Here is a 19,365-nt window from a genome sequence, read left to right on the forward strand (position 1 = left end):
ATGCCACAGAGATTTACCTGGAGCATAGTAAGTGCTCAATAAATACAAATGAAGGAACGAACATCCTTATAGTTCATGGGTTAGAAGGTTTTGTACTTCTAGTGCTATGACTAATGCTTTATGTGCCTGTTGTTCTTTTTCTTTCAGTGCCACCGTGGGCCTTAATTGCCATAGCCATAGTTGCGGTCCTTTTAGTCCTGACCTGCTGCTTTTGTATCTGTAAGAAATGTTTGTTCAAAAAGAAAAACAAGAAGAAGGGAAAGGAAAAGGGAGGAAAGAATGCCATTAACATGAAAGATGTGAAAGACTTAGGGAAGACCATGAAAGACCAGGTAATGTACATATCTGTTATTTATTCGTGGACACTGTCAGAGGTTAATAAATGGTTTACTATTTTGTACCAGGTGATTTTAGAAACAACTTATGGTTACATGTCATTGTCATAATGAGGCTTCACAATTCCTTCGGTCTGCTCAACATCTCAACGTGTCAAGGAAACATTTGGGAGGTTTTTCTCTTGTCCTTGAGCATAGACAGGAGAGGAGAGCATCTACCACCACAGGACACCTCCCCATGGGTGCAACATATGAAATGATGTCTGGATATTTTATTTCATCTGTTTAGCAATATTAACAGTCTTGCAAAAAACAGAATAAAGAGTTCTGCAATGCTTTCCCTCTTGGGCAAGGGATTTTTCCAGCTTTCTCCGAGTTCATAGTGACTGTTAAATAACTAGGTTTCATGACTGTTCAGCATTGGTGAAAAGTACCATTCTTACATACCCATCTAGCCCAGTAACTGGTGCTCAAGAGCAATGAGTTATCTGGGGGAAGGGAAATATGAGCATGTACCAAAGAACAGAATAGAATTTGAAGACAAAATTCTTGTCTCCTCACTTATGACCAGTTAAAACCACAATGTTGATTGATATAAAATCCATCTGGCTGGATTGTCTTCCCAAGTCTAAGGAAGCTGTTTGGATTCCCTTTATGTTGCTATTTTAAACCAAATTAACTGAACAAGTTAGTTCAAGATAAAATCTTCTATTAATAATGATAATTATTAAATGAGCCTCTTCATTTTGAAAATACTCATACTGAATATTTCTAAAGTATATTTAATTTGTATAAAAATGTAAATGAAGAGATTTTGTAATAGAAATGACATTTGCAGTTACCAGTGTTTCCCATCAGATAATTCAAAGCAATCGATTCCCATAGCAAACTCTATGGGCAGTTTTATCAATTCATCTTATGGTTTTAATTACTATCAATTGAACTTGTAAATATGTGAATCTCCTTAAAAACAGTCAGATCTAGTGTTAGGACAAGCATTTTAAGAACATTTGCATTATTTTCTACTTAGCTGCATACTCAATTTGAGTTTAAACAATTTTTTCTTCAAGATACTGTGATATCTCTTAAGAAAGATTTCATGAGGCATGTTTTTCACTCTCTGCACTTCTGCTTGGCTTCAGAGCCATGGGAAGGCTGCAGAGAGCCTTGGCCCGAGCTCGGGATAACAAGAGGTCAATTTTTCTCACAGTTTCTAATCATAGTTACAGAAGCTCACACACATGTGTTCAAATACAGATGTCTATTAATAAGGATTTTTCTCATTGGTTAATTTGTTAAATAGAAACTGAAGTTTTGAATCATGTCTTACTTTACTTCAACAAGCAGAATTAGATACAGATTTCTTTAAACATTTTATTAGGACATTAAGTATAGAAATAATCTCCCAGATGGAAATGGGACTGAAAAAAATGTGCATATGTTATTTTAGCAATATCTGGGAAAACAATAATTTGCATATGCAACACTATCATTTTCATAATTACCATAAAATTTAAATGTGATTTCCTTGTGTCCTGGGATTTAAAAGGAAAAAAAAAAAGCACTATATAATATTAAATTATAACTATGGCATTTCTTTGTAGGGTAATACATCTCTATTTTTATTTTTGGAATTTGTTCTGTATGACATAAGATTATAATTTATAGCATAGTGGTGGTGTTTATTACCCCTGTTATGACCTGGATAAATGACCAAGACCTCAAATAAGGATTTAATGATGCTAAATCTTTCATCAATCACCTATTGCTGTAGAAGGAGGAACAGAGAAAAATTAGTCAAATGAAGAAATGATAGTTTTTAATAACATGTTGTTGCAAAGTAGTTAGAATTTTGAACACTCAAAAAGGTATTTTTATTCATTTTAAGTCCACTTAGGACTGTAGGTATTATTTCTAAGTTAAGAACAATTAAGTACACAAATGAAACATAATTTGGATAAGTGAGAATAGGTCTCAATGATAAGCAATTATCATTGTAGCTTATGCTACAATTTGAGTCTGACCAAAATAGTTAATAATGGAGTCTAACATTCTATAAAGAAGAAGGCTAAAGAAGAAAAATAGAATGTACAGATTTTAGGAGGATCATATGTAACATGGTGATCATTGGATGCTCTGAATTCAAAACAGCATTAACACAAATTTAAATTATTTTTTAAAAAGTTACATTTTCAAAATATTTTAAGCAGGATATTGAGTGACCATGGGGGAGACAAATGAAGATATTTTATACTTTCTTCACTTCAAAGCAGGACAGATCTGAGTGGTTTCTAGTTATTTCTTATGCTAGTTAGGCTTTAAGGCAATAAGTATTTCCCATTTCAATCCATATCAAACTGACAGAAATTCAAATTGCAATATTCATAGCTACATGTCTCTAAAGTACAGTGTTATAACTGTGAAAAATTTTAAAACATCCAGCAATGACTGCAAAATTAACTGTAGATAATACATGTACATGGCGTAAGACACATGCATGTGTCTCGAATCTTGAGAACACTAAACATGCAGAGGGAAGGACCCTTGTGTAGTGATAGGTCTGGGAAGGTCATTTCTCCATAGTGCTCACTAATGTGTGTGGATATTTTAATTTTTATTTCTTCCTTCTATGTCCTCCTTATCTGTGTTGTGTCTCATGACTGTTCTGGACTGTCCCTTGCGGTAGGTTTCCTCTGCTACTTAGACAACCCTAGTCAATGCTGAGGTACATTTGTGGCCTGGCAGCTGAGGCTCCACAGCTGAGGGCGTACCATTCTGACACACATCAAGAGGCTGAACTAAACTGATTTTTTAGAGATAAAGTGTTTTCATTTTAAACATCTCTGACATACATTAAATTCAACAGTATTAGAAAGCTCAACTTTTAAATTGTTGGCTTAGAATGAAAATTCAGTCGCTTGTACTACCTTCTTAGCGAGCCTTATCAAATCCCAATCAGAACAATATTAACGTAGAATGAACAAATGCTCCTTCTGATGGTTGTGAACTAAGCACCTTGTAAATGTCAATGCAGACCATAAGCAGGTGCAGTAAACCTTTGAAATTTAAAAGTCCTAATGTTCTCAGCACAGCTTTTGCTATTGCAATTTATCAGACCTCAGAATTGCTGGGTTTACAAGCTTTTTCTTCCAAATTTTGTCCCATGGGGGTGGGGAATATTGCTCTGGAGATATTATAATAGCTGCTGATTTAATAGGTCAGAATTTAATGCAACAGTACAGAAAATGTCTTCCTTAAGCTCAGCCTTTGGGACAGGAATGGACTTAATCACTTCAGTGATGAACAGTAGCACTGAGAAATTATCAAAAATCTAGTCCTATTTCATGGAGAATAATTGTAGAGATGGCTCTGAACCTTCTATTTCAATAAAAACCACTAGGGAGAAGGAGATTTAATATCTCAACTATTTTCAAATTGTACTGGGCTGAAAGATGATATATAAATTGTCTATTTTGAAGAGATTTTTTAAAAAGATTTTAATTCTGAATATTTTTGTTGTGATAATAGAGCAATAGATTTTTCAAACAGAGGTATGCATTTATTATTTTGTTATTATTTTAAAAAATTAAAATCTTCCAGGGAGCCACATTACATTAACTTCAATTTTCTAAGCACATTTTCTTTAATACTGCTAAAGTAATAAACAGAAAGTTTACAAAGGACTACGTGAATCCACTTTCTAAAGTTCTCTAATTAATTCAATTGTTTTTTCTTGTCACTTCTCTAGATTTTTTTATTGGGCTCCCATCACCACCTCTCAAGTTTAGAAGATTATATAAATTCTTAAATTTTAAATTGTTTTCTGCTTTTGGCTATCAGTAAAACAGTATCTTAATATGCAAGGAACTATCCAAGTATAAATTATATTTACTAAATTAAATGGGGTGTGGCTAACCCTATTTGAAAATATTTCTATACAAGTGTGAATATATATTAATGGTAATTTTCAATTTCCACACTCATTGTAGGCCACCAAGAAATTTCAACAAGCATAATAAAGGAGGCATCTCTGACAATAGCTCAATTGTCTGCTTATATGATCTTCTCACCTAAGAGGGGAACTAATGAATTTTATTAATCTAGGAAGCATCCAACTCTTTGCTTTTTAGTTAGGTGGAAGGAAGTAAATGGGGAAATCTGGTAAATTTAGTGGCTGCTTCCACGGAGGGTCTCTGTGCAAGTGGGTGAGAGCAGAAAAAAAATCCATCTTCTGATAATGATGAGCACAGCAGAGAAAAAGACCATGTAGTCTTGCAGATGGTGGTGAAGCCAGTCTGACAATTCTGATGGCTATGTGAAACCTGGTTATACTTTTTTGCATTTGAGTTCTGTTAGAATTGTTAGATTCAATTTAAGAGCTGACAATAGTTAAGATTCCTTTGCGTTGTCAGAGATAAAAAGTAATCTATCACTCATCTCTCATCCTGATTTCTTTTGAGATTCTACAGTAATACATATATATCTAATACATACCCATGTGTGCATGCACACAGCAATGAAAACACCATAACCAAAAACTAGGGACAATATTTGCTACATATAGCAACAACAGTATCAATGCCACTAAACTAAAAAGAACTTCTACAAAGCAATAAGAAAAAAGCAAACAGCCCAATGGAAAAAAATTACCAAAAATTATGTATAGGCAGTCCCATAAAATGCAAATTGCTGATAAAAGAATTTTTAATTTTTTCAACCACACTAGTGATCAGGGAAATATAACTTCATAATTTTTAATTTTAAATAACCATAGATTTCTAATTGTTCTAATTTCTTTATAGCGATGAGTATATATCCCCCAAAACCTTTGAATATTAATAACCAAATAAAATTTGGGCAAAATTTGGGCAAATTTTAGGAAAATACATTCCACATTTTTATTTTTAAAAAGAAAGGAGCATTTGGACACATTTTATGTGATCATGGGCTTTCTAGTATTTCAATTTATATTGCGCTTAAGTTTTGGGTACTAAAGATATTTCATTGGCCTGACTGAATTTGGGGGGTTTACTACCATGATTCTTTCTTAATGCAAAATAAATTTTATACCATTTGAGTTTTTGACAAAATTGCAAGCATATTTTTTAACTTTTGATATCAAATAGACTCTTAAATCAATTTAATTCAGCCTAGCTTTCTGTGGAGCTGTTATGAAAATAAAATAGTAAACTTCAACTGGAAGTCAACTTTTCTCTAAACATGCATTTGCTGATGGCATGTTTTTTCCCTCTTTCTCCTTAACAATTACAAATGTATATATGAAACAAAGGGAATGAAAGTTATCTAAAGGTCACCTACTTATCTTTTCCATAGGAAGTAAGGCAAGAAAAGACCATGCATTTCATATCAATTATTCCACTGCATGTAACAATAATGTTTTACATGATGCTGAGCATCTTTTTTAAACCACAAGAATGTGAAAATTGGCCTGGTTAATAGCATGTTTATCATAGTAGAAAGAAATAAGCAGTTCTATCAGAGCCAAATACAGTACCAAGTTGACATTTTCTTTGCAACAATTTTACATTTTTTGCTTGCAATATTCTGAGGGGCTTCTTCCGTTGCTTCCATGTTGCTTGCTGATTGGGGGGAAAAAATTCCGTGCACTAGTGGAATTTAAAAAAATATGTAAGCAGCAAATGTGAATGTGTGTCAGACCAACAGGTTTCTAGCATCTTAGTGCTTGCTTTCTAACAGCTTGGAAGTATGACTATAGGACGAGTTTAATTTGGATTTTGGTGAAAATTCCTTCGAATTCACATATGATCCCTTTTCCGACTCATAGGCCCTTAAGGACGATGATGCTGAAACTGGTTTGACTGATGGGGAAGAAAAAGAAGAACCCAAAGAAGAAGAGAAACTGGGAAAACTTCAATACTCACTGGATTATGATTTCCAGAATAACCAGGTCTGAGGGGAAAAATGTCTTCTAATTCCATTACATTTTCTGAAATTACCAAGTAGAAATTGAAGCAAGATACTTCTTAAAACATTTCATTTGCTGTGAGGGAAATGCAATTATCAAAGCTATTGATGAAATAATTTCTAAGTACAGGCAGTCCCCTACTTGCTAATTTAACTTCTGGTAATTAGAATTCACAGTATTCAACCGATTACATCTACTTATGACACTTCCAGCAAGCAGGCAGAATACAAATTAACTTGAAGCAGTCAGTCTGCTACCGAGAGCTCCCAGTCACTCTTGCCCTGATGGGTCCCTCAGCCTGAGCTAGAAAAACGTTCCTTGGACGTTGTGGGTCTAGATCCAAACTAGGGGCCTTTGGGTTGGGCTACCATTTGAAATAGTAAAACAGCTTGATAAGGAATCACAGAAGGAAAATTGACAATGGTCCATCAATCTTACAAGTACAGATGCCTTATATAATGTCCAGTGCTGATGGGATTGCAATTCTAGAAAAGTAGAAAGACAAACAACTTTATTTTAGTGCCCTTGAATGTGGCCCAAAAGTGAAAAAAAAAAAAAATTACAAAACAGACATTTCTACTTCAATTTCTTGAAAAGTAGGAAAGGGTCCTTTAGATGAATTATATCATTTATCCACTGCCTATTATCAAGGTATCTCAAAGATAACAATTAAAAATATCTCTCTGAAGGATTTCTAGGACCCATGATCTTGACAGAGATAATCCTAAATGTTCTGAATTGTTAAAGAAATTAACAAGCAGTTGGGGATGTTGATCTCTGGCACTGCAAAGAAAAAAGAAAATTAACAAGCTAGATAAGAATTAGTGGAAGAAGCTAAGTTCAAAATCAGGTTGTTAAAAATCTTTATAACATAGCCATTCTCTAGCTAGGGGAGCTCAAATCTCTCTGGCACAGTTTGCTTCTTCATCCATCATTTCAGGGGATGAAGAACAAATATCTGTAAATACAATTGCTACCAATCCAGCATGTGCTAATGATACCCAGTTTGATGAGCAATAAATGATCAATAAATCAAACACCCATGCTTAGCTTTGATGACCATCATTCAAAATCAAAATTCTGAATAGTTGTAGAAATTCTGTGTTTTATTTAGGAAAGGACAGTTTAAATAATGCTTTCAGCTTTTGAGGGTTCCCCCTGAGGGATGTGTGGAATATACTCTCATATGAAAAATATTTTTATTTGATCATCTCCATTACAGCCCTGGCTAGTTATTTTGTAATACTTTCTAGAAATATGCATATTGATTATAGGTATGGACTTATAATTATGTATTTATAAAGATTTATAGTTTTACCATTTACAGTCAATTAAATATGGCATTCAAGATCATTTCTATGTCTTCTACCAAAATTTGAGTGCCAGGACTTGGTTAGGAGCAAAATCTCCTATTATTTATATATTCCAGGAAAGCTAAAGGTCAACTAATGTTACCAAAACTAAAAGATGACCCTAAAATATCCTAATTGTGAAGCTGTCAAGGTGGAAAGAAATGTAATATTTATTTGTTAGGCAGAAGTCAAAGGGAGGTTAGAAGAAGTAACTCCATTTCTTATTAACAAATATCTAAAAATCTAAACTAAAAATGATCTACTTTTAAGGAATTTCAGTTCTATTTCTAACTGAAAATTGAAAAAAAGGAAAACGAGTCATAAAAAGCAACAATGAAGAAATAAATTCTTGCTTATTCACACTGCCACATAAAGGCAAATACCAAATACCAATTTAGCAAAACAAGAGTCATATTGTTTGCTTCACCAATCATGTCTTTATAATCTAATGCCACTTTAGATATTCTTGGACCATCTTTCTCTGTTTTGTGTACCACAATCCAGCAGTCATTGCTGCTGTTGTAAGATGATGCCACAAAACAAATACTGAAGCTTAAAATGGAAACAGCATATTCATTCAGGGTATGATCCAGGTTAAAAAATGAGACAGCTAGCCAAAATGCACTTAAGACTATGATAGGTAAGTTTTTCAGAAAATGGGTGTAATTTTTTAAGGAGGTAAATTTGCTTTTTCATTCTACTAACTAAAAATCCACAGAACCAAATGTTCAAGCTCTTAAATGAAAGCCTATGGCATGACTGCATTCACTGAATAGTATGTCCCTTGAATCACAAAAGATCTACTTTTGTTTCCCATGTGGATTTAAATCAGTCTACTGACATAACTCTCCAGTGAAAGAACCGCTGGAATAGTCCACACACACCTTTTTTTCTTTTTAAAATGGTAACGATGCCATAATTTCTAATATTCATAGGGATTTAGTCTTATATGAGTAAGAAAACAGTGTTTAACAAATGCAGAGATATCTGTTGTATTTGGAAAAAATCAGTAACATTGTTATTTAACATGAAAACCATATTTGTCATCTCCCCTCCCTTTCTATGAAGCTTAAATTATAATTCTTTATTTCAATGTCTTATATTTAAATACAAGAATTATTGGATAATAATCATTCTACTATAAGTTAAAGTAAAAATTAGCCGACACATAGTGAAGGTCAAGGATGACAGAAACTTGAATATCTTATTTCTTTAATCTCAAAATATTACCTGATTTCTAAAATATTTCTATTGCTAAATAGAAATAAAAAATTCTACTTAGCTGGTAAAGAATAAAAATGTTCTACTTGTAATTACAGACTTGTGATTGTTTAACAATTTATTTCCACTTACAAATCATGCCCAGGAAAGAAAAACAATGCACAAGAGCTTTTAGCAACTGAAAAGTTATTTGATTGCAACCCTTTTGCAAATATGAATTTCATATTTAACTATAATCAGCAACCTTTTAAAAGCCTCTTTTGTGCTTAAAACTTGGCTTCCTAGAGCCTGCATCTGTCACAATTGGGGTTCTGAAGTCTAGAGAGCTCATTTCATTTGCCTTCCGTGTTCAGATTCACATGAGAATAAAAGTTTATTGAAAGCAAAGAGGAATGGGGAGAAATCACAATATGCATCACTGTGAACAAATCAATATTTTCCAAAGTGTCAGCAACTTTTGTGCTTGTTGCTTCCTGTCATTCATTTCAGCTGCTGGTAGGGATCATCCAGGCTGCCGAACTGCCCGCCTTAGACATGGGAGGCACATCTGACCCTTACGTGAAAGTGTTTCTGCTGCCTGATAAAAAGAAGAAATTTGAGACAAAAGTCCACCGAAAAACCCTTAATCCTGTCTTCAATGAGCAATTTACTTTCAAGGTATTTTTTCTTATGTACTTTAACTTTTCCTTTGTTGTTTTAATAGTGGTTTTATCTTGAAACAGACATACACATGAACACATATTCAAGGACTTAAAATGATTGTATTCAGAATATTTTCAATTTTTCTCTTTGGTCTATATTATGCTTAAGTGTGGTCAAGGTAGGAGTTGGCCATTACTTTTCAGAATGGAATATAGACTGATAACATGACTATGATGTCATGGTCACATCTGAAAAGTGAGGTCAACTTCAAATGTGCTAATAGGCTTAAACACACACACCCAGAATAAAGGCAAAAGAGAGAAATCATTATTTCCCTGAATTCCAAGTTCCTAAAAATAGGTAAACCCTGTCGCAATCAGAACAAAGGAAGCTATGTTCCATGCTTAAATAGTACAAATAGATATGACTGTTATTGAAAGCTCTTAAGGTACAGAGGCAACTTGAAAACTCTAGACCCATTCTTCTTATCAATGAAAAGAATATGAACACATTGTTTTCGGCATTTCTCATATTTTTTCCTCTACTCTACGCTCTTCTGATATTCTTCATCTTCTTAAGATACCTCAGTTGACAAACAATAACCAAGAGAGATTTTGATCAAATAATTCATCCAGAAAACCAGCCCTGCAGGCTGCAGGGATCTTTGTAGCTCTTTGCTTGAGGTCATTCACAAAAACAATTCTTTTGGTGGATGTGTGAATTTTTTTTAAATGCATTACTTAGAACAATACATCTCTGAAAAATGAAATGCTTGTGAATATACCAGCAAGCTGACGCAAAATCACCCCGTCCATCAGTCAGGCTTAGTAGTGGCTGCTGTGCCTCTGTTGGCAGACATTCTGGTCTGACATAACTTGATGGAGTTGAGGGCATGAGCCATTTTCTCAAACTGTGTTTATAATATCGTGAAGGAACAGTGTCTTTCCATTCACCCTAAAATTTTTGAGGTTTAAGACAAAAGTTTTATTGTGATCGATGTTATTTAAAATCCATCATTTTTTCTGTATCGAGAGAGTTAAAGTAGCAGTAAAAAAAATCTGAAAACTATCAACCTATGAAGAGCTAATCATGGTGGTCAACACACCACAAAACATAAAATGAATTCTTGAAATACTGCAAGTAGTCATCAAAAGCATTTTATTTATCTATATATTCATTTTATTTAGGTCAGCTCTTTCTAAATAGAATTTAGTAAGCAGAATCTTAAATTATTTGAAATAATATTGTAGGGCTTTCCTTTGACTTTCCTATATATTATTTCTTTTAAAATAATTTTGTAATTGTTCATAATAAGAATAATACAAGCCAGGTACGGTGGTACACACCTGTAATCCCAGCAACTCAGGAGGCTGAGGCAGGAGTATTTGAGTTCAAAGCCAGCCTCAGAATCGGCAAGCCTCTAAGCAACTCAGTGAGACTCTGTCTCTAATAAAATATGAAAATGGTTTGGGGATGTGGCTCAGTGGTTGAGTGCCCCTTAGTTCAATCCCTGGTACCTCAAAAAAAAAAACAGAATAATACAATTTTATTAGTAATATCTATGACTCCAAAAAGTATAATGAACATTTTAATTGTCTATAAACTTTTATTAATTCTATTTTATTACAATTTGGCAAGGTTGAGCAAGCCATAAAGAGATTCAAAGTATATTTTGATACATTTAGTAAATATGCCAATGTAAAAGAGAACCAGCTAAGTTTTCCAGTAGACATCTGTAGACTACATATCTTGAAATGACAAGGGCAATATGATATAGGAAGGGAAACATAAGAAGTTAGAAAGTTGGCTCTAGAATTGAGTCAAAATCTACTGAACATGAACTCAACTTGCCCCAAACTAATGTTATATTTTTTTCTTCCAAAACAAACTCCCACCTGAAGGAAGTATTAATCAGTAACAACCATTTAAGTGTCTACTGTATGCTACGTGGTACACATACATTCATTCATCCTTAAAATGGCCCCAAGAAATAGATACTATTATTTTCTCATTTTGATAGATGAAGAAGCTGAGGTCTATTCATTTGCCCCAAGTCTTTCAGACAGAAAGTTGGGAAGCCCAGGTCTCTCTGACCCCAAATCCAGGTTTTTGATCATAGATGTTTTAGTATCATTATCAAAATTATAGAAAGGTTTTAGATCTACAATGATAATTTCAAAGGTTTATCTATAATTATTCTAAAATTTGTTTTTTCCTTAAAAATCTGGCTCTTTGAGTTTATTTTAGATTCCTTCTAAAATGGAAAAGCATTATGCCTAATTTTTAATCACAGTGTTTTAATAATATAATCAGATTCCAAACATGATAAATAAATGACAGAAAGTACTCCTGGTAAACTAAGATTACTTGTACATTTATGGTCAAGTATTCTTTCTTCTCCTTCCCTTCTTAATGTACAGAGTTAATTGAGAAATGTTTGCTGGAGCATACGACAACCATTACACTGATAAAATATGAAGTGTATGAAAATTGATCAAACCTTTAATACAAGTCTAAACAATTTCTTAATTAGACATTTCTACCCAGTTACTGAAGTGTAGCTCACTTGAATTGCACTGCTTTTCCCTGAATATTAAAAATGTCACTAATAAACTTCCCAACCCAGAGCATCTGTCCCAGATATATTTGAACAGCTGGAGAATTCATCAGTTCTTGGCCTTTTGCCACTATTCATCCTGAAGAGTGTCATACCTATGAGTGAACTTCAAGATCCATATTATATTGAATCTCTGATATTCAAAACATCAATTTTCTAGTCAGTGCATGTCAATCACTAAATTATTTTAGAGAGTAGGTGAGGCACCTTATGAATTTCATTTAAATTTTTTTGGCTCCTAGCATGCCTTTTAGTATGTTGCTGCTCCATTAAGCTGCGGTATTCAAATGGCTTAAAAGAGTTAATGGAACTTTTGAAACACATTTTCTACTTCCGAATAAGTTAGATCCTGATGATATAACTTACAACAATGACAATAAAATATACTGTAGGAGAGGGATGGGGATATAGTCAGTTGGTAGTGTGCTTCCCTCACATGCAGAAGGCCCTGGGTTCCAACCTCAGCACCAAAAATAAATAAATAAATGTGTGTGCGCACACACACACACACACACACACGGACATATACATACATACTGCAAGAGAAATGTATACAATAGTCAAATGTAATTGGCTTATTTATTCTTTTTTTTTTTTTTTTTTGTACTGAGGATTGAACCCAGGGGCACTTTACCACTAGGTCACATCCCCAACCCCTTTTTTATTTTGAGATAGGGTCTCACTAAGTTTCTGAGGCTGACTTTGAACTCATGATCCTCCTGCCTTAGCCTCCTGAGTCACTGGGATTCCGGGCATGCACCACTGTGCCTGGGACTTATTTATTCTTTTATTAATCTTTGGATCCATTATTAATAATATTAATAGCTTTAGACCTTTAAAATAAGTTTAAAAATCTATGGCAAGTTCCAGTTTTTTCCTCAGGTAGATTCAACTTCAGTTAGTTAAAAGACTCAATTTAAGAAAAAAAAAAATAGAAATCATCTCCCTGGTCTGTTTGTCCAACATAACTATTAAATTAATGCCATAAAGTAGTAGCAGATTTTAAGCATTTTTGTGAGCAGATATTTATCCTCATTTCTTTCTGTGTAGGTCCCTTACTCGGAACTAGGCGGCAAAACTCTGGTGATGGCTGTGTATGATTTTGACCGTTTCTCCAAGCATGACATCATTGGAGAATTCAAAGTCCCCATGAACACAGTGGATTTCGGTCACGTAACTGAGGAATGGCGTGATCTGCAAAGTGCTGAGAAGGAAGAGGTAAGAAAATCATTAGCATTTCTGATGTGACAAGCTATATCTTCAGTTGCTGCTCATACAATGACCTATTGTGAGATGCTTTTTACCAAAGGTGATGTGGGCTTCTAGATGTTGACAGCTGGCAAAACAGGGTCAAGGGGTTGTATAACCTGGTTATAAAGTATACAGGCCCTCCGTGTGTTGTTCAGAAGAAAAGGGAGAGCTTCATGCACTAGATCTGTAACCAACTCCTCTGGACAAACACACACACACACACATACATACACACACACACACACACACACATACACACACACAGTTCTTTAAAGGGACAGAGAAAAATCATCTTATTATTCTTTGTATTTTTTCCACAATGATTTTTTGGTTTTCTATGTAGGTTATATAGCTATAAAGAAATAAAATGGCACTTTTTCCTTGATTATTTCTGTATATTGCATTGTTTCTCCCAAAGATATCAGAGCCTGATGGGTGAAACATCAAATATAATTCACAAAGGCCAATATTAAATCCATTTTTTAAATGACTCACATTTTTATAGTAGTCTTCACATTGTTTTTTTCCCCAGCTTTAATAGTTGAGCCCAGTATTTTTCTGTGATTTAAAAAGGGAAGTTCAATATCCTTAGTACATTGAAGCACCATAATAATCAATTGCATTTGATTATGCTCCTCCTGCCTGACACTAGCATTTTTTCTGTGTGGATGTCTCAGCAAACCACCACCAGAACAGCAAACAACTCTCAGTTTCTCCAAAGCCCTAAACCAACTCCTTTCCAGCCACTTCCCGGAGTCCTGACAATTGGCTATAATGCAAAAAGCCTATCATTTAGGACTTATATCTCCCTAAAATTTGGTAAGATGTAGTCACATTGGGGCTACCAGAGAAATCAGAGCTGCCCAAACCTTCAGAGAAAAAACTCGATCAAGCCCTTTACTTGGGAATCTTCTGTCTGAGGTTTTCTCTGAGCCATCTCAAGCTGCTAACTTGACACCACTTTCGTGAGGTAAGGTCTCAGAATAGGCTTATTGATTGCTATGCTGAAATTGGATTTTGTTTGTGCTCTAAAATTATTATTTGGTTATAAAAAAAAGGAAGCAAATTGCTTGAGTAACTTGAGTAATCAAAAGAAAACTTTGCTCTCTTTTAGAAAGAAGAGACATACATATTTTCCCAGTAGGTTAGTCAAAATTGACATCCTAAATATTGAAATAGACTTGGCCCTACTTTTCATCAGTCAAAAATAACATAGGAAAAATACTGCCTTTCTAAATTTTATGATTTTTTAATAAGTAGTTCTTCCGTATGAGTTAGGTAATATTGACATTAAGCTTAACATCTGTATAAAAAGAAATATTCAATCCTTTGAACATGATGTTTCTAAATATTTAACAAAATAGTAATATGTTTCATTGAACTTTCATATTTTATTGAAAGGTTTGACTGTGAATTCCTTGAGTTGGAGATAAAGTGGGACCATAATAAATATTTATTAGCTGATTGGTTTTTAGTTAAGTGGTTGTGATTGGTTCATTGGTTAATTATCAGAATATGGCCACGTGGACTTCACAAGGCTATGTCCAGGGTATATAGTTACTCTTAAGGGTATATAGTTACTCTTATCACCAGTGCTATGGGATTTCAAGATCACACCCAGTGGGTTTCTGTAAAGGTGAAAAATATTTTTGCCTGAATTAAGGGTATATAGATCAGCAAGCAATTCTCCTCTTTCAAAAATCTTTCGGGTATGGGGCAGAATTTGACAGGTTTGACTCTAGAATCTGAAAGGTTAAGTAGACACCCCAAAACAATCTTATTTTTGTTCTCCCCACCTTATTTTCCCCCTTATTTCTCTCTTTGTCTTCTTTCCCTAAGACTTTTATCATCCAAATTATTCTAGCTGAGCATAGAGTCACGCACCTGTAATCCCAGCTATTTGGAAGGTTGAGGCAGAAGGATCTCAAGTTCAAGGCCAGCCCCTCAGCAACTTAGAGGGACCCTGTCTCAAAATTTTTTTAAAAAATTTAAAGAGGGCTGAGGATCTAGCTCAGTGGTAAAGCACTCCTGAGTTCAATCCCTAATACCAAATATATATATATATAAATATAGATGATACAGATACAGATAGACATAGATTCAGATTAGGATATATACATGTTCTTGGTGAAAATTCTTATTATGCATTACTATCTTCCTGAATCTGTGCTAAGTGGTTTTATTTTTAAGGGACAAATAATAGGCATTATGTTTTCATGAAATTTGGGGTTGACTCATCATCTTAACTTCAATCTCTATCTTGCTTATTTTCATCTACAAAGGTTTCTGGGCAAGATCTGTCATTAAGATCAAACACTTCTGGGGTTTGGTCCTAACTGATCTATTTACTATCTCTGGGACAAGCCACTTAAGCACTCTAAAATTCAGGATTTTTAATCTAGAAAGTATCCTATCGGAGCTGGGGCTATGGTTCAGTGGCAGAGCGCTTGCCTAGCATGTGTGAGGCACTGGGTTCAATTCTCAGCACTACATATAAATAAATGAATAAAATAAAGGTCCATCAAAATCTAAAAAAAAAAAAAATTAAGTAAACTGTCATCATCTGTCCTTGCTCTTATATATAGATTAAATTAGGAGGAATCTGGAATATCTAATACCGAGTCTGGTATATCGTTCAATAAATGAGAGATTTCCTATTCTCTTTCTGTGACCTACTGTGTTTTTGTGTTCTCTTTCTCCTTTTTGTGTTTTCATTTCCCTAATTGTTCTATTCTTTTCCTTCTATCTGTGTCTGCTTCTTTATTCTTTCCTCAGCGCTGTTGCACTTATTGAATGGCTCTTGAAGTTTTCAATAAAAAATAGTAACTCTACTATTACATTTTTAAACTCTAGAAACATTCTTCTTTGCTATCTTCTCCAGAACAGTGATTTTTGGTTTTTAGTTGAGGGACTGTTGCCCTTTGTCATGATACAGGAGACCTCATACAACAAATGTCTAGCTTGCAAAGTATTCCTGGATGACCAGACCCAGAAAAGTACATTCTCCTTACAAAAGAAATAAGATTCCAAATACATTTCATATCTGAAGAATTACTTATTCTCACTGATATGTGCTCCATCTTTTCATGCTACTGTCCATTAACCACAGAAAATTATAATTGAATGAATAAATTGAAGGCTTAGCTCTCATGATTTTAAAGAAATTGTTTTTCCATTTTTTGTGAGCAATTTTGTTCACAATTTTAGTTTTTCTTTCATCTAGCAGCATTAACTGTTATTTTTAATGTCATCATGAGTTGAAAGGGATACAAAGAAAGTGAGAAAAAAAGAACTCAAGGAACAATTTTGGAATCTGGAAACAGCACTATTAACCACAGTAGGCTGTTCTGTTAGTCTTGGATTTAAACAGGGTAAAATTTGGTTGCCAGGAAGATGAGAACTATAAAAGCCGTGAGTTGATGAAGCAATTGTTTAAGTTAAAGAATTATGTGTTATTTCAGTGATCCGTTAATGTGCAAGTTGTTTAGAAAGGAATAGGATAGAGCATGGACAGTGTAAGGATCACATTTGGACTTGACTGAGCACGTTTTAAAAAGGAGGAGATAAAGAAGAAACCTCAATAAGCACAGCTCCTGCTGTTAGAGTCTCATGCAGGTGAAGCTTCCATTTGGCTTGTTAATGTGTCTTAAATTAACACAATGAAAGCCACCTTGGCTTACATTTATTGCTTTTTTGTTTTTGTTGTTGTTGTTGTTGTTGTTGTTTTGTTTTAATATTGCATGATTGACTACTCCCTCTTGTGACTTCCCCACCTTCTAATAGATGAAGGTGGAATTTGACCATGGACAACTCAATTATTCTCTTTTGGTTTTGTTTGTTCTTTTTTTTTTTTTAGACAGAAATGTGAATCCTGAGTTTTTTGAGAGGTGATTACATAGAAAACTATTTGTTGTATCAATTTTTCCTTTCTCAGTATAAGACCTCAAAATCATCCTATATAATCAGCATATTCCTTCATTTCCAAAAGATTTTCAATATGTATGTTTCAAGCTATGTTGACTTTTGGAGATATTTTAAATCATTTAAAAAATAATTATTCATACACTCACAGGTTAAATCTGAATTATTATTATTTTTTAGAATCATTAAATTATTATCTAGAATTATTAAACCTGAATTATTATTCTTTAGAATAATCCATTCTTAATTTTTTACTTATTTTAAATATTGTCATGACTCAATTTTTCTCTTTTTATAAATTTATGACTACCTTAGAAATTGTCTCAGTTCTGGACCCAGCATCAAGTACATCCTCAAAGAATTTAGATCCTTTTTATTTTAGCATTTTGTTCCTTTTTTTCCCCCTCACATCCCCATGCCTTTTGCACTACTGTCTCTTATCTCTAAAAACAGCACAAGACATAGACACCACCAGAGGACTGAGCCTTTTTGTTTGCTTTTGGGGTTTTGGCTTTTTTTTTTTTCTTTTTCAGTATTCTTCCCTGATAGGCTGCAAGCTTTCAAGTCTTGACCAGTACTGTTTTGTTTCCATTTAGAGAATAAGTCTATCACCTCTTCTTTGTGTGGAATTCATTAAACTGTGATTTTTAAATGAGATTCTGTAATCCAGTGCAAATGGAAAAAAAAATTGATTGCTGAATTAAAACAAGTTGGGACATAATTTAATTAGTACCCAAGCAGATGAGAAACTACTTTAGTGCCTTAATGGAAAATCAATTTTGCAAGAAAATTTCACATTTTTAAGCCTAATTAGAAAAACATTTACTTCACAGAGAAGCATTTGGAGAATACATATTCAATCAAAAGGCAGAAGTTTTTTAGTTTCCAGTGGTCAGTTACTCGATACTTCTTTGGAATGGGTTAAAGCTATTATTTCTTATGGTGTCGGTATCTTTACACCCAAGGATCTTGAAGCAACTGATGCCGTTCCTATAGTTAGAAGGCAACTCATGCTCTCAGGGAATCTCCACCCAACAAATCAATATTCTGATTGGAAATAGTTATAAAAGGTTAATTGTTCTAACTTTAAGCATGATACCAATAAGAACCTTCCTCTACTTGACCCAACTATTCCACTCCTTAGTTTATACCCAAAGGACTTAAAATCAGCATACTACGGTGACACAGCCACAGCAATGTTTATAGCAACTCAATTCACAATAGCTAAACTATGGAATCAACCTAGGTGTCCTTTAACAGATGAGTGGATAAATAAAATGCAGTATAGATACACAATGGAATATTACTCAACCTTAAAGAAGAATGGAATTATGGCATTTGCTGGTAAATGAATGGAGCTGGAGAATGTGCTAAGCAAAATAAGCCAATCCCAAAGAACCAAAGGACAAATGTTTTCTCTGATATGCAGATGCTAATTCATAATAAGGTGGGTAAGAAATAATAGAGATACTTTGGACTAAATGGAGAGGAGTGAAGGGAGGGGAGGGTTATGTGGGTAGGAAGGATAATAGAATAAATCAGACATTAATAGCCTATGTGCACATATGATTACACAACTGGTATAGTTCTACATTATGTACAATCAGAAGAATTAGAATTTATATTCCATCTATATATGATATGTCAAAATGCATTCTACTGTCATGTATAACTATTTAGAACAACAACAAAAAAATCATAAAAAGTACAAGAATAATGTTGAAAAATCACCTCCTTCTTTACACCAGAAATAAACAACTAAAATTGAATTGAACAAAGAAGAATGCTATTTGCAGGAACTTTAAAGGAAAACATTTAGCAATTAACGTAACTGAAGAATTCCTATACTTTTATGTTAAAAATGGCCTGTGATCAATGAAAGTAATTAAAGAATAGGTAAATAAGTGTAAGGATAGCTCATGTTCATGGATTATAGAACTTACTGTTGATAAGATTTTTATATTTCCTAAAATGATTTACCAAAATTCAATGCAAGTCCCATCAAAATTCTAGGTGCCATCTTTGGACTATTGACAACCTAAAATCAGTATGGAATTGCAAGGGAGTCAGAATAGACAT

At 33.8% G+C, this 19,365-nt stretch overlaps 1 protein-coding gene across 2 annotated transcripts in view; it reads left to right on the plus strand.

Annotated features, from left to right (window-relative positions):
• Positions 1-19,365, plus strand: part of Syt1 (synaptotagmin 1) — a 196,489-nt gene that overhangs the window by 49,790 nt on the left and 127,334 nt on the right. The window contains exons 2-5 of one of the 2 annotated variants that reach the window (XM_076853144.1): positions 148-332; positions 6,142-6,264; positions 9,345-9,512; positions 13,165-13,332. In XM_076853144.1, coding sequence (XP_076709259.1) covers positions 148-332; positions 6,142-6,264; positions 9,345-9,512; positions 13,165-13,332 — 644 coding nt within the window. The remainder of the gene's footprint in view (positions 1-147; positions 333-6,141; positions 6,265-9,344; positions 9,513-13,164; positions 13,333-19,365) is intronic. The other variant, XM_076853145.1, reaches the window with a different exon arrangement.

Source organism: Callospermophilus lateralis, chromosome 4, assembly GCF_048772815.1.
Source record: "Callospermophilus lateralis isolate mCalLat2 chromosome 4, mCalLat2.hap1, whole genome shotgun sequence".
NCBI lineage: Eukaryota > Metazoa > Chordata > Mammalia > Rodentia > Sciuridae > Callospermophilus > Callospermophilus lateralis.